The following is a 15875-nucleotide window of genomic DNA, read 5'->3' on the forward strand; positions in this document are numbered from 1 at the left end:
TAATTCAAGACCATTCTGTGTCATTTCTTTTACATATGCTAAAGAAGAAATAGATAGTTCTTATGAGTCGTCTGCTCTGATGTTCAAAATTTATGCTAGCCTCTGGTTAATCTTTTGTTTGCACATAGTTTTAGCAAAATGTACTCACATCTCAGCTGACTTTTTTTCAAATGCTAGGAATCTATACCAACTGAGACAAGTAATGGATTTCCAGGTCTGGTATGACAGAGTCACACTAATAAAAATGATCATATTTCATCAGCTATTGGCTAATGATTTATAAAAATTTGATCAGGGTTTGCTCTTTGATTAAAGCTGTTCTTCTTTGCCAGAAAATAATAGTTTGGTCTTGACAGCCTTTCCCAAGACATATTGCTGCTTAGGAGAAGCTGCTGCAGCTGCCACAGGAGTGACTCAAGCAGACAATCTGGGAACAGAGCAAAGTGCTTAATAGGCAGCTTCTGAAATGGAGAACACACATACACACACATAAAAAGTATAATTGACTGTGCAACCGGAATGATATATGAGATCTCACATTCACTATACATTCCAAATACTAAAGAGAACAATATAGTAATTACAAAGAAACATGAAAACTATGCGTGTTTATAAAGTATAGTCTTATTGCTATGGTGCTATCTGCAGAAGCTGTGCCAACAAAGGACTACACCGTTAGAAAAGTATGAATAGATTTTGTATTCTAATTAATTTTTCTGTATTTTTTAATGCCATGGAGAAAGCTGGTATTTTAATGGAAGTATGATTTGTAGAAAGAATAAAGCTTCTAAATCTAACAGTTTCAATAAGCCAAACACTTGTTCTCATTTATGACAGCAGTAGAGCCTTTAGAAGACAGAATGAGACATAATTCTGATCAAGCTATTTTCCACAAACCTAAGCTGGAGAAAAAAACTCATCTGTCTTTCACTAACAAGAGCTGTATGCTTTTGTTTTCTCTATGGAAAGGGTAACAAGGGATTCTTGTGATTTATGAACAGGACAGATAACTGCTATTTTGGAAGTAAGGATGTTATTCATGTACATTATTTGACTCCCTTTTCTGCTGTAGCGTTTAGAAGAAGGTTAGCATTTGCGAAGTAGAAAGGATTACTGAACAGAAATTGCAATGTTTTTCAGGTAGTTGAGAAATCCAGTATGTTTTATGCATCACAGTAAGAAGAGATACAACACTCCAGCTGCTAATACCAGACAACAGAATTATTATTGATTACTTTAGGAGTATTTGGATAATGTCACTGTTGGGTAACACAGAGCCATCTGAACAGGATGGGTGTGGAGTGTGTTCTGCACGTGTTTCAGTGAATGACGATGCACTGGGGGTAATGCATTCCACAGAAGTTTAGAAATGCAAAAGTTAGGAGTTTAGTTTAAGCAAGTCTTGCTTCTGAAATCAGTAGAAAGATATGGGTGGTTCCCAGAGGCAATCTAAGCTAGAGCTAGAATAAATCACTCTTTCAGGATGTCATATTTGGCCTTTGCCAAAATCACTGGAGATAAAAGCTGAGGGATAGACCTCAGCTGCATTTGAGAAGGTCTTTCTAGGTGAATCTTATGCTTACCCTTCAGAACAAAACCAAGATATCTGCAGTATCCTGATATGAATCTGGGGAGACTTGGAGTTCTTTTGCAGAACATTTAATAATATCTGTTTCTTGCTATTTTCACATGGTTCATGCTGTGCAAAAACATTAGTCTTGGGGTTCCACCTATGAGGGCTAAGACAGACACTGCAAGGGCTGATGAGTTTTGTAAGTGGCCTGATTTTACAGACAGTGGCATATAACTGAGGATAAGCAATGTTAGCAATGGTTTAAACCTCTTTGTGGGTTTGCCAGATGAAGTATAATTCAGACATAAACAAAATTGTCATGGGAGGGCAGTGACCAGTTCTTGTAAAGAAACTAAGGCATTGTCCTTTTTCAATATCTCAAATTATTATTTGTTTGAATCATTAGTACTTTACGCAGATAATTTCTAGCATAGCTGAATGTGAAATCTAGCTTGTCTCCTTTCTGGGTAAATAGTAAATAAATATGCTGTGCTCTCTATTTGAGAGAAGGGAGATAGACCATGTTTCAGCCTGAATGCAGATTAAAGTGCTGCATCCACACATTTTGAAGAATGGCATTTTTTGTCTATGCTTTTGTCTAGATTAGCAAAAAACTCAGTGTTCTGATCTTAAGAATACAAAGTATCCCAATATCTCTCCTTATTAAATCACAAAAACTTTATCCAAAAAGTTTTGCATGAAAGTAATTATTCTGGTTATTCTTGAGTTTTCTCTTTTTTGAAACTCCTACTTGGTTAAAAATTGTGTGATGTACCACTTATCGAGAAGTAGTATTCCCATGCTATCCTTTCTTTAAATACATCTTCATTTCAATGTAGGGAATTGTATTATTATATTTTTGGGAAAAGGATAATAACATGCTTTGATGTGGGACTGAGCTCATCCTTCTTTGAATAATGTATACAGCATATCTGTAAGATTCACATTGTGTGATTGCATGAAATACATAACTATAATCAGACTTCTGAGCAGAATTTATTTTATTTGAACAGCAGATTCCTGACTGAAATGAAAATTATGTGGAGGGGAAAACTACAGCATTTCTGGATAATTCTTCTTATGTGTACTAAGACATCAATATTTTTCTTTGAGAACTGGCAGAACATAAGAGTTGGCATATTTAATTAAAAAGAAGTTTCATAGCATACTGTGGTGAAAGGCTGTTTTCTCCTTACATTACACAAGAAATCGGATTAAAGACAACAGAATGTTTTGTTTGCTTGCTGGCTTCAGAACATACGTGGTCCAAAACTCCTGTCTTTCAATTACCTATTTGCCTCACAAATGTACAAGTTTGTATACTCTGAGATGTTACTCCATCGATGCTGCCTTTGCCCATCTGTTTTTCCACTTTGGGACTTGCCCTAAAGAAACACCAGGCTTTCACTGTCTTTCAGGCTGCCATCCTATTTACAGAGAAATGAGCATAACAGTAGCACTTATGTGAAAGAGCTGTCTTAAAAACACATGTAGTACTCCTAAAGTATTCAAGCATCCCATACTGATGTCTTTTCTCTGTGAATGCAGAACAGATGCAGAAGAAACTAATAAATTTTAAAACTGGTATCTTCTGCAAGCATAATTTAAACTGCTGGAGCTATGAAAGGTAATAACATTGTCAATACAGGGATATACTTACACAACCTCTTATCAGCAGAATTATTACTAATTTAAAAAAAAAATCCTGCAAGAGGCCAGTCTGGAGATGAACTATTTTTTAAAAACTAAAACAAGTCCTTACAAGGACAAGCCATCAAATCAAACTTGAATTCAGTTTATTTATTTGTTGGGCAAAATAAAAAATTGAAATTTTTTTTAAAATTGAAATTAATTGTGATTTTAAAATCAGAACATTCCAGTGCTATGTGTCTTAAAATAAGTAATCCACATTGCATTTTTAAAGAAACAAATCAGTATGGCAGGAATTTTTGCTCCCTGTCTCTACCTCTCTGTTCTCCTATTTGACTGGGAAGGGGACATAGAATGATTTTCACTGTTGTAATTTTTTTTTATTGATTTGCTGGTATAGAGTTTCAAAACTGCAGAATCTGGAAGAGAAAGAAGAGTCATTTGAGGAGCAACAGAAAAGACTCTGCACTGTGGATTCTACAAATCAATTTTTTTTAGAGCCACCTTGAGTCACAGAATACAAATAAATAATAGTGAGAACACAAACAGGTATGCTTTTATTACATGGAACAGTAAAGGATGTAATGAATTGTCTAGGCCAAAGTAGCACAGTTGTTTTAATTCACAGTAAGCTGAAAGTACTACTTGGAGATGGTTTTATCCATCCTTTGACCTTGGATACTCATGTTTCAGTATCAGTTCACATAAGGCTGTGCAAAAGAGATGGACAAAAAAGCTTTATCTGGACCAGTTCCAGGTCAGTGCTATTTACAATTGTAAAGGATGTAACTGCAGAAAACATACAGGAGAAGTGAATGGGAGAAGGTGATGGTTTCGTGTTGTCTCATTCCAGGCCCGACTGGTCTGCCCATGGAGCTGCCAGCAGCTGTGTCACACCTGATGTGACACTGGCTGGTCTTGAACTGGGCACTCATGGCTGCTTCCCTCTCTCCTTCATGTTCCTGACCCTGTGTCCATGCCCCTGGCTTGCACTGATCACTTGGTGTTGGAACCACAGGGCTTCTTGGTAGGGTAGGTGTCTGTCAGATCAGAAACTGGCTCAGTATATGGTATAAGTGAATGGGAGGGGGTGATGAGGTTGTGTTGTGAGAATGGAAAATGGCAAGCTTCATATGAAACTGCACCCTGCCATCACTGGGACTAAGAAGACATCTTTGTGGCTGGACATTCTCTTAAAAAAAAAAGTATTAATCACACCAGCTTAATTGAAAACAACCTTTAAATTTTAATTTTTACAGCATTTGTCAAGTCTTAGAGATAATGAAAGCAATCCGGAAATCAATTCCATTCCCTATAATTGTCACGGTTACTAAATCTGTATAAGCATAAAAATGATCTTTGCTATAGGATGATATCTAGCATACAAATATATTAATGGAAGAATGGAGTAGAATCTTATTGCTGGTCTTGTCCAAGTTTGGGACTGGAGATATCCAAGTCTCTTCAGGATTTCTGCTTTATAAATTATCACAATTACAGTAGATTCCTCCCCCCCCCCCCCCCCCAAACCCTTCAAAACTGTGTACTGCCAAGCTAATTTCAAATAAGAAAAAATAAGTCTATTTTTTACATCAAATGGGTCATCACTCTTAATGCCTGGTTCCAGCAATATGACAGTATGGAAGAAAATCTGGGTTTTTTTTCAGAAGTTCTGCATCTGCAGGATTTTGTCACAGTTTTCAAGAAAAAGTTGAAATCAACTTGTAAAAATATTATTATTATTTATAATAAAATTGTTATTATTATTAGAGCATTATTTCTTAAACATATGTATGCATTTATACACTATTATTTCCTAAACATTTACACCCTGAGAGTTTTATTTCACAGTACTACATAAAACAATTACACAGAGACTTCTGAAGGTCCTGCTCTAGCATGGACTGTTTGGGGGGCTCTGCTATCACTTACAAGGGTAAAAGCTCTTTCTCTTTCACCTTCCTGGATCTGTTTTCAGGAACTTGTGCTTCTTGCCAAGCAACTGATGGTTGCAGGCTGTAAGGGTGGCCTTCACTGTAATCTATTTTCTCCCCAGCACCAGAATGAGATCAGATCTATCAGTTCTTGCTGCGTTTTCCAGGCAAGGTGCCAGTAACTTTGCCATATGCCACCAGCAGGGAACCTTAACAAAGACATGTCTTGGCGATTGCTTTTCCTTTTTAAAAGACAAAGGAAACTGTATATATGTCTAGATGAAGGGGAGCTCTAGCATAACTGTCTTTTCTTTTGCCATAAATTTGAACTTAAATCAGCTCAAATTCTTAAAAAACAATTTTCAAGAAAAAACCTACACAATTTGGCAGAACCAGATTAAAAACCTATTAGGTGCTATAAAATGTTACAGTAAAAGACATCTTCTGTGTTTGTGAAACCTTGTGCTAATGAATGATATAATGAATATTAGAAAAAGCAGCAAATTGATTACTAAATATCACAATTACATTTTACAGAGTACATTAAAAGCAGTTATTTCCTTTCTTGATTGCTTACAGGTTTTATTATTTCACTATATTTTATCATACAAATCCAAACCAATCAGCTTTTTTGTTTATAGATAATAAATAAACAGAATTTAAAATGAAGCTATAGAAACCCCTTCAGTAGAATTTATTTTATAACAATTCACAGAGATTTTTGTCAGAACAACTGAAGCATTTTTTTTGTCCTCAGCAACACCAAAACAAGATTGTATTGGAAAAGCTTTATGTGAGAAGGGCCATTGACACTCACATTCAAAGTAATTATTCTTGTAAAATTAATTAACTTTTTTTTTTTATTCCAAGCCCTTAGAATACTTCCCATTAGGAACAGCAGGTCTATGCTTTTTATGTTCATTGTGGCAGATGTTCTTTACATCCCAAATTTCCTCAGAACAACAGAATGGTTTGATGGATGAAAGACTACATCTGGAAAAAGTGTTATCAGTCAGCGTCATTAAAAGCCTGATGCAGAGCCCACTGAAATCAGTGGGAATCACTGGCTTATGTTCACATTTTTCATATCTTGTTAAGAAGGAGTAAGTCTTGATTATTAAAAAAGAATGGAATTACATTCTTTATTTGTATTGCACATGATTTCTTTCTCCAACAGTGGGGAAGAAAAAGGTTGTATTGGCAGAAGAACCTGTCATGGAATTTATGGATAGTTAGGCTTGGGATCCCATGAGACTTTCAGGGTTGCACTGTGACTACCAGCTGGCAAACACCCTTGGGGAGTCTGCAAAGGCTCCTAAGACCCTCTGGGAAGGTGTAACTGGCTGTGGTGGACCAGTACGACTGACAAAAGGGAAGAACATTTAAGCAGACAAGGAAGCTAAAGACTCAGGTTTGCATGACAGCGTTTTGGCCAAGCCAGGGTTAGTTTTTGAAGCAGCCAGGAGGTATGGCTAGGACCTGAAGGTTATTTTATAACACCTCAAATCATTCTCTGGAGACTGGGGAAGTGTCTCACTTCCAGGTTGGGGGAGTATGGTGTGGTCAGCTTGGGCTCCATGGTGAACATTTTGTATGTGAACCACTCATCTCTCCTGTACACGTTTTTATTAATATTGTTGCTGTTACTGTTAATTTTCTTGTTTCATTGTTGTTTCCAGCAAATTGTTCTTATCTCAACACATGATCTTTACTTCTTGTGCCTCCAATTCCCCTCTCCAAGGATAGTCCAAGGAATTAAATTTTGATGGGCACGTAAGCTACTGGATGACACTATACTGGAATTGCAGCATTAGTGTTTATCACCTATGGAAATGGAAGAGGAAATGTAAAAGGAAGCTGAAGTCACTTTTCAGCTATTCTCCCTAAAGTTAGGGAGAATACTATGAACAGGAAGGAATCCTTCAAATTCTATTTAAAACAAGAAAACAAAAAGTATCATAAGCTTTAATTTATTAAATATCAAAATATGATCAATTTGGGAGAATGGACAAATAATTTGAGAATCAACAATAAAAGCATCAAAATTAGTAATCAGATATATTTAAAACAGAGAAAAAATGCCAGCATTCATTGCCCAGCAGATAGTTTGTATGAAATTTACTCAGAGAGATGAATTTTCTCCATCAATATTTTCTATGACAAAGAAATGAAGATTCTCCCATGCTAAAATGCAGTCCTCTGGGCAGAGGGGCTCAGTGGACAATCTGTCTGAATTTGTAAGTTATTGTGGAAACAGCTACAGATAATAATGTAAAGAAATCAGTGCTTCTGAAGACAAGAAATCCTAGCTTTGCACATAAAATGAACTCTGAGTTGACTTCCTTGACTTAGGAAAAAGACCTTGGGATCATGATAGTTTTATGGAAGTGCCATTTCTGTGCAGTCAATGTTCACTTAACGGCCCAAGAAAAAAAGAATCTTAAAAATCACATGAAAGAAATAGAGAACAAAAAATAGAGAACAAAAGAGAAAACATTATTAAACTGAATAAATGCACTATTTGCCTGCATTTCAGTGCTGTCCTCCCATTACAAAATAGCTATCTAGATAGATGGGAAAAGTTCATTGAAGGAAAACAAGAGGCATTGGAGGAATTTCAATCTTCTATCTCAGATGAACTTTAAGAATTTACTTTGCCAGATGGGATTCTTTAGCTTGGGAAAGAGATGACTTGGGAGGTATAGAAGAACAGGAGCGAGGCTAAAAGCAAACAAAACAATGTTTTCGTACAGGAGATAGTAGATCTGTGGAATTCTGTGCAATAACGTAATACACACATAGAACAAGAACAGACAGAAACAGACACAGCTATGGCAGCATATGCTTGGTATACACTTGTGTAACAGCTGTACAAATAAACTATGAGACAACACGAGACACAACACTCATTTGGTTGAACAAAATTTTTAGTGAGCATGGTGGTAGAAGGGTATTTGCAAAGTAAAACAAAGCCAGTTTGCAGGTATTTACATGGAATACATTTTAAGTATGAAGGATGACTGGAAAAAAGCCTGAAATTTGTCTGAAAATTCAACAGCAAACTAGAGGCCAATATATTGTGCTAAACAAATTTGTACGGTAAATTTCATCTGCTGTAAAGAAATGGCAGATGAAAGAAAAAGTAATCTGTGAAATGTACTGAATCAAACTGAGTAAGTTTATGAGCAATGTAGCAGAGGTAAATTCACCAGAAAGATAAAAATGGAAAAGGAACATGGTAGAAGCTGAGGAGAATCATTGCAATAGATATTGCAACATCAGAGCTGCATTTTCGAAAACCAGAAAAAGAGATGATTGATGGAAATGAGAAGGGAGCTAAACCTAGACAAGAATTTTAGCTGAAGGGGCAGACAGGAAACCTGCATGTGAGATATGTTTTACATTGAAGGTTTCAGACATGACTTCAGTGGCAGAATCTGCAGTCAGGTTTGAGTTGAGGATGATGTCCTCTGTATGGGTATGAGTAACATGAGGTGGTCTCATAGTGGTTAAGGAGGTAGGCATATACAGCCAAGGTAATGGTGGGAATATGTATGTAAATATATCTATATATAGTTAGAAAGCTCTTCTACTGAACATACATGCTGTTGTTTTGTACTGTTGTTTCTCACTTTTCCTGGACTCTTTTGCAACATGTGCACCATGTAATCAAACCCTCCCCCCCCCAATTAATTGACTGAGGCTAAGCATGACCTCAGGAATGCAAGAATCTCTCAATGTGTGATGGGAAGTTTCCCAGGCAGCAGTTTGACTGCAGTAGACCTTGTAGTAGTCTGCACTTTATTTCAAAGTCTTATTGTTCAGAGACCATTCACACTGAATTTTCTCCCCTTTGCAATTTAAAAAAAGCAAGAGCATCTAATTCAGACTTTTTATATTTTGCCATATAGTACTAGACAAAAGAGATCACTAAAAGAGTTGGCTGTAATGACAAAGTTAAAGCGTAAAAGCTGTAAGATTTCTCTTTGGAAAGATATCTGAAGAGGTCAGTCTCCATACTAAGGATGATGATGTTTGGATAGACAAAAAAGAGTCTGCCATTTGGATTGAGACAGGTAGGTCATGGCTCTAACTGTCTGCTCACTGACAGGAAAAAAAATAGATACAAGACTTCATACTATTATTCTCCATTTGCAGTTGACAGATAAGTTACAAACAGACTTACTCTTGAGTTTATTCCCTACTTGAGGAAATACTGCACTTTTTCCTTTGAAAACTCACCAGTTTCATTAAACTAAGAATAATTTATTTGAGTGTGACTGTATTCTGTGGTGACTTGCTATTTTGTAAGTCCTTCTAAAATGGTCTTTATCAAGCCACAACAAAGATTCCATTTTTCTTAAGGCAAAAGTACAGGCAGAAGATATTCTTTCCTTTTCCTGCAGTTGAACAGCAGAACTGAACTGGAGATTCAGACACCTACTCTTGCAACAGGCTGCACACTGAAGGCTCAGCCTGAAGAGAACTACTGGAACACCGAGATAATTCAAAGACCTGATGTGTTTGACATGACCTGAAATACTGAAATACTTCTAGGCATTTTTTAGGTATTATGTTAGTGATGGAGCTGCTATGACATTTTCATACTAGATATACTATTTCAGCTCTTCACAATTTTCCACTAAAAATGACTTTTTAAGATGATTTTTGTATGTGCATGAGGGTAGTACTTGCAGGTGCTAAACTGACAATACTGAAAATCTATTTAATGGATACAGCAATGTCAGTACAGTGCCCAGCTCCCAGCAGTGTGTCAATAATACCACATTTCTTCTACCAAAAAGGCAACAGAACATTTCAACATCCTTGATTTTCTGGTAAAACTGGCAAAGGCCTTGCAGAAATAAGGAGATTAGACATTCTGAAAATTTCTTTCATGGAAAGAAATGCTCTTTTGGAGCATGAATTCTCCCTTCTTTTCCCTTACTTGAAATAATCTGACACTACTAGCATCTACAAAGGGGGAATTACCTTTTAATAGATGTTTTAATAGCCAGAAACTTCCAAAGAAAGATGAACAAAAGATAAACTGGTAGTTCTACTTAATTTCTGTGCTGTACATTTTATTTACGTCTAATTACTACATTTGGAGGATTTGTTGGTAAGCCCTATCTTTGCAGTACCCAGAAGGCTAGAGAAACGGTGAATAAATTTTAGGCACTTCACAGTTCTTTTCATTTTATTGATGTGGGGTTTTTTCCTGTTGAGGAATGAGGGCAGAGTATGCAGCTGACTACAGGAGATAACAAAAGAGTTCGTGCATGTTATTTTCAGAAATGAAAGTGTGAATATACCTTTGGAAAGGGAAAAAAAAAAGGAGAGGGGGAAAAAAACACGTTTGGGACAAGAAGTAAGACAGAAGAGCTGAGAAGGCTCGAGTCACGGGAAACAGTACAGAGAAAAGGAGGAAGGAGCAGTTGAGGAATATGAGGTGCTAATGAGGAGCAGGGCAGGAAGCCATTCATTAACATCTGTTTGATCACCTATTCCTGCCAGAACGATTCATGTAGAGACTGGAATAATCCTAGCATTGCAGCCTGTCCCGGAGGGCTGAACTGAAAGTCAGATAGTCCATATATCTACTTTCACATTCTTATTTAAAGGATTCATAAATTCTTCCACTGTTCTACACGGTGCTCCTCTCCCATTGTCTGTGCTGAAAGCCCTCATTCTTCAAAGCTGTCTGCTCTGCTCAGCCTGATCTTCTATTGGACCAAATTTGCAGGCAGTTCTTTTTAAGGTTCCTTCCTGTTACATGTGATTTGGGCTGTCACTGTGGATGGGACAAGAGCAGGGGCTTGTCCATTGGCAGGGAGGAGGTTCAGCAGAACCTGCTGCTGCACTTTATCACGGATCTACAGTCTCAATGAAGGGATCTGAGCCCTGCTACTTGTCGTTTAAGACTGTAATAATGTGTTTAGGGAAAAAAGTAGGATAGGCACTGCCAGTCAAAAGGAAAAAACCACCAGGTATTGAAAAGCTGACTTACCCAACTCCTCATTGAACAGGGAAGCTGATCAGAGTTTGGAAGAAAATACTAGAGTTCATGGGCCAATAGCACATTTGGGTAGGGCTGGCAAAATCAGATTCAGGAAAAGAATTCACTTTTTCTTATAAAATTCCTATATAGCCAAAGAATTGATGGAGGAAACAGGATCAGTCAGTGTGAACACATCAGCTATGGATGTGATGCTACAAAAACCCCAGGAAATTTAATCACAGAATTAAACCAGAATTCACACTTACCTTTGGAATTTTCTGTCCTTCAAAAACACTCAACATCAGACACACAGAAAATTATTGTTGAAAGTATTTCAGCTACATAATTATATCATATGCCAATCAGCCATCTCTGTACTCTATATAAAAACTTACATACCACCAAGCTACCCATCTTTGCAATGCCAGGATGAGTTTTAGCTCTGGTACATGCAGCACTATGCTAAACGTAGCACAGGCTCTGGGCACAGAATGCATATTTGCCAAACTTTATGTCCTCTCCAGTCTTCACCATGATAGGGAAGATACGAGCTAATGTCTTTACAAACAATTCCATGAGTGAAGGTACGGGTGTTAACGTCTTTGAAATGGATCTTCATTTGGCAGGTTTGTTAGAGAGCCAAGACAGCTTGGCTCCTGAAACATTCTGAACTTTGGGCAGAAGGTTTGTTACAGATCCCAGTTTGACTCCTGAGACAGACAAGTTGGTCAGCAGAAGCCTGGGGTAAAATGACAGATTCAGGGGGGGCTATCTGGTAGGTGGTTTGGGAAGGCTGTGCCTTCCTAGTACCTCAGCCAGTGGGGAAAGGAAGAGGGGAACATGTGGCTGGGAGTTTAGGATAAAAGGAGGCTGCGCCCTTGGAAACCCCAAGAGAGAGACCCCCGTGTGTGTATCCCAGTGTACGCCCTCTCTTTATTAGAATGAAGTTTCAGGATTCCCCTGTCTCCTTTATGAACACAGGCTTTTCATAGCATGATTTTCTGTACAACCATAGAATGAGTTTGGCGCTACATTTATCCATCATTAAACACACATTTTCCAATTTTAAAGCTCTTAAAATTATGTTGAAAGCTTTCCTGTTTAGCACCATCCTTCACTCTCAAGCTCTTAAAGTCTTACCTGTGCGCCAGAGCATCAGTTGTTTTAAAACTTTTGTGCAGGTGGCTCATTTTGGTGGGGGGTGGGCGGGGAGAGAGGCAAAGGGAACTCTGGAAAATCTGTGTGCACACAGGGGCCAGGGACAGCCCTTACAGCTGAGGCAAAGCTGGGACCCTTCCATGGGCAATGGCCCAGCATCGCCCTCTTCACTGTCCATCTCTCACCATTCGGCTTTATGCTTGTGAGCTCCCAGACTCCTGCGATGTGGTCGAACAATAATCCTGGGATGTGTATTGTCATAGAATCACAGAATAGTCTGGGGTTTTAGGGCATATGAAAGGTCATCTAGTTCTAACCGGGGACACCTAGCGGGCTCAGACACCTTCAATTAGACCAGGCTGCTCAGCACCCCATCCAACCTGGCCTCGAACATCTCTTCCCCATTTTCTTTGCTTTCCTTTTTCTTCCAACGCAGTGGATTACTGTTCTTTTACAGCGCAGGAACGAGCTCGACAATGCAACAGAGTCTACGCGAAACTCAGCTCTTCGAGCAGGGGTTAAATGAGAACAGCTTTGTAACGCTTTCTCGTTCCCAAACGGGGAAAGGGAAAAACGCCGGAGTGGTTTTTCGAGTCGTTTTTCACTGGCAGTACCGTGAGAACGAGCGGCTCCGCACCGGGACCTGCCCGCCACCGCCCCGCAGGCCGCCACCACCCCCCGGCTTCCCCTCGCCGTGCGCACGCGCACGGGCGGCGCCTGCGCGGCGGGGCGGGCGCGGGTCTGCATCCGGGTCGCCGCCGTGCCCATTGTCTGGGGAAGGGGCCCGGGGCTCGGCGGCGCTGCACCCGAGGGCCCCTGCCCGCCCGCCGCCCTCCCGCGCAGCCTTTAGTAAGTGATCCGCAGCGGTTCTGCCGGCCCTGCCCCGCCGGGCTGCCGCTGTTCCCGCGGAGCGCCCCCGCCCCCGGGCGAGCGGGCGCATCGCATTCCCTTGGGTGTCCCGCGGTCCCGGCTGCGCGTCTCCCCTGCGTCTGGTGGCTGGCGGAGCGCGCTGGGGCGCGCCCCCGGGGGCTCCTGGCTGTCCCGGGGGCTGCCGGCTGTCCCGGGGGCTCCTGGCTGTCCCGGGGGCTGCCGGCTGTCCCGGGGGCTCCTGGCTGTCCCGGGGGCTGCCGGCTGTCCCGGGGGCTCCTGGCGGTCCCAGCGCCCGCCCAGCCCTCCCGGGGCTGCGGGCAGCCCGCGGTGCGCGGTGCCGTGCGGCTGCCGGCGCCTGCAGGGAGCACCAGCGCTCCGCCGGGAGGGCAGGGCGGGCCGTGCCCTGCCCTGCCCTGCCCTGCCCTGCCCGGCCTCACCTGGGGGAGCGGGTGTCCCCGGACCCCGCTGCGGCTGCATCTGTGGGCTGCTCTCGGGACTGCCCCTGCCTGTCACGCCCGTGCTGCCTTGTAGTTTAAATGCCTTTAGCGATGCTGAATTCTCTTTATGCCACTCAGTAACAACACTTTTTTTTTTTCTCTACAGTGGACCGCAGTTCGAAGAGAAGACAGGTGAAGCCTTTGGCAGCTTCGCTGCTGGAAGCTTTAGATTATGATAGCTCTGATGACAGTGATTTTAAAGTTGGAGATGCTTCAGGTAAATATGCTTTCTCATCTCCTCGGTTCAGAATTACCTCATTTTTGGTTTGTGGATGCTCATTTAATATATAAGAGGCAGAATGCTTGTAGTGAGTCTGCTGGGACTTGGAGACTCTTGAAGAGAGTGACTTGGTTGGATTACTGGGAATCAGTACTTCAGTTGTGATTATTCTTTTGCAACAGAAGTCTCATGATGGTGAAACAAGTTTTGGTAGAAACATTTGAGTAGCAAATGTGCAGACTGCCTCAACTGTATTTATTGCTTTTGAGTTTTTCAGTTTAGGGATAATTTTTGGACTATTCACTGTATTTGGTATTGAAATAAGAAGAATCTAAAGCCATTTTGTTTTGAACAAGTCTGGATAATAGTTTGTTTTGCACTTATGAACTTGACTATTTCTCAAGGTTAATTCTACTTGGTGAGTAAGAACCTGAAGCAAAAAGATAATCTGTTCTGATTTTTATTGTTTTTTACAATAGGTAAATTTAAGGTGTCCACAGAAATATACAGAAAAGTGTACATGTTTCATACTAGAAATACTACAGAGTGTTGTTGCTTTGCAGTCTTTTTTTATGTGCAGATTCCTCTATCTGCGGTGAACATTCACAGATACTGAAAATAGACAAGATGGCCAAAATAAAATTAGTAAACTCAAGTATGCTGAAGGAAAGGGGAAGAAGGGATAGGACCATGTTGGTCAATAAACACAATAAGCACATTGCATGTTCTGTGGCATATGCTGAGAAATAAACAAGAAGATGCAGGATGTAAAAGATGTGAGGGAAGCATTACGGCAGTTTATCAGATAACTTGATTTTGTTATTTCTGCACTGAGGATGCTGATGTATGTATTGTGTGAATGTATAGTGCAGAAATATTCCCATTTGAAGGCTTATTCTTTAACATTTGGCAAGTTCCTCTGTGTTGATGAATTTAAACATGCTTAATAATAATTCACCCAGAGTCAGGTTTAAGATATGCCCTAATGCTCCTTTTTTTGTGGTTTATTTTGATTTGGTTGGTTGGTTTTGTTCTTCTCACTACCTCTTCCCCTGGACATATTTCCCTTGGCTGTTCTGGTACAGCAGACTGCAGTGGTTTAAGAGAGTAAAACTGATGTCATCTTACCAATTTCATTTTAAGACTTTTGGGGGCTTGTTTAATCTACTCTTTTAATTGTGTTCTGAGGCTTTTTGATCCTTTCTTTTGAATAAGGATATAATTTGCCATAAAAGGAAATTATTTTTAATTACCAAAGAAAATCTCCCTATTTTGGAGCAGTAATGTAGGCAGGATTGAAGGGAAAATAAGGATTGGAAAGGGAGTCCGGGTGATGAACACATAACTCAGGTCAAAGGACAGACATTTATTAAAAATAATTAATATAGTTTCCTGGCTCAAGTGTGTGGGTGCAGAAGATTCACTTGTAATTGCTTTCTTTTTGACTTTTAGGACATTGTATATATATTAAACGGGACTGGTTAGTATCTAGCCTTGAGTGTATTTCAAAGTCAGTTTCATTTTGAGGAAGTTGAATGGATTTTCCTTTAAATATGCAACTGAATTGAAACAAGCATATGAGGAAAAACCCAAATTCTACTTAAAATGTTTTTTTTTCTAATTGCTGCTTTGTGTTCTATATCCCATGAAGTGTTTTTTTAGCATTTCTGAACCTATATCTATCAATTGTCAGAGAAATTAATGTTCTATTTAATAAAACTTAAAATCTTGTGAAAACACTTTGAAACAAGTGTTTCACAAGCAACAGGATTTGACATCTTATACTTTATTTGAAGATTTTCAGTGTGGAAAAAGCAATTTGTGAGAGTTTGGAGAAGTTGGGGAGTCGAAAGTTACAACAAGCAAGAGTTTCTTACATGTAATACATGTTTAAATGAATACTTCAGGAAATCTGAGGCAGAACATCTGTACTGGTTTAAAATGAAGCTGGTATAACATGCTGTTAAATTTG

General features: G+C 39.6%; 1 protein-coding gene across 1 annotated transcript in view; it reads left to right on the forward strand.

Annotated features, from left to right (window-relative positions):
• The first annotated feature begins 13044 nt into the window (after positions 1–13044).
• Positions 13045–15875, forward strand: part of PHF14 (PHD finger protein 14) — a 157848-nt gene continuing 155017 nt past the window's right edge. Inside the window, exons 1-2 of the mRNA XM_062495253.1 lie at positions 13045–13165; positions 13790–13900. Coding sequence (XP_062351237.1) covers position 13165; positions 13790–13900 — 112 coding nt within the window. The 5' untranslated portion in view covers positions 13045–13164. The remainder of the gene's footprint in view (positions 13166–13789; positions 13901–15875) is intronic.

This window comes from Cinclus cinclus, chromosome 1, assembly GCF_963662255.1.
Source record: "Cinclus cinclus chromosome 1, bCinCin1.1, whole genome shotgun sequence".
In the NCBI taxonomy this organism is placed as follows: domain Eukaryota; kingdom Metazoa; phylum Chordata; class Aves; order Passeriformes; family Cinclidae; genus Cinclus; species Cinclus cinclus.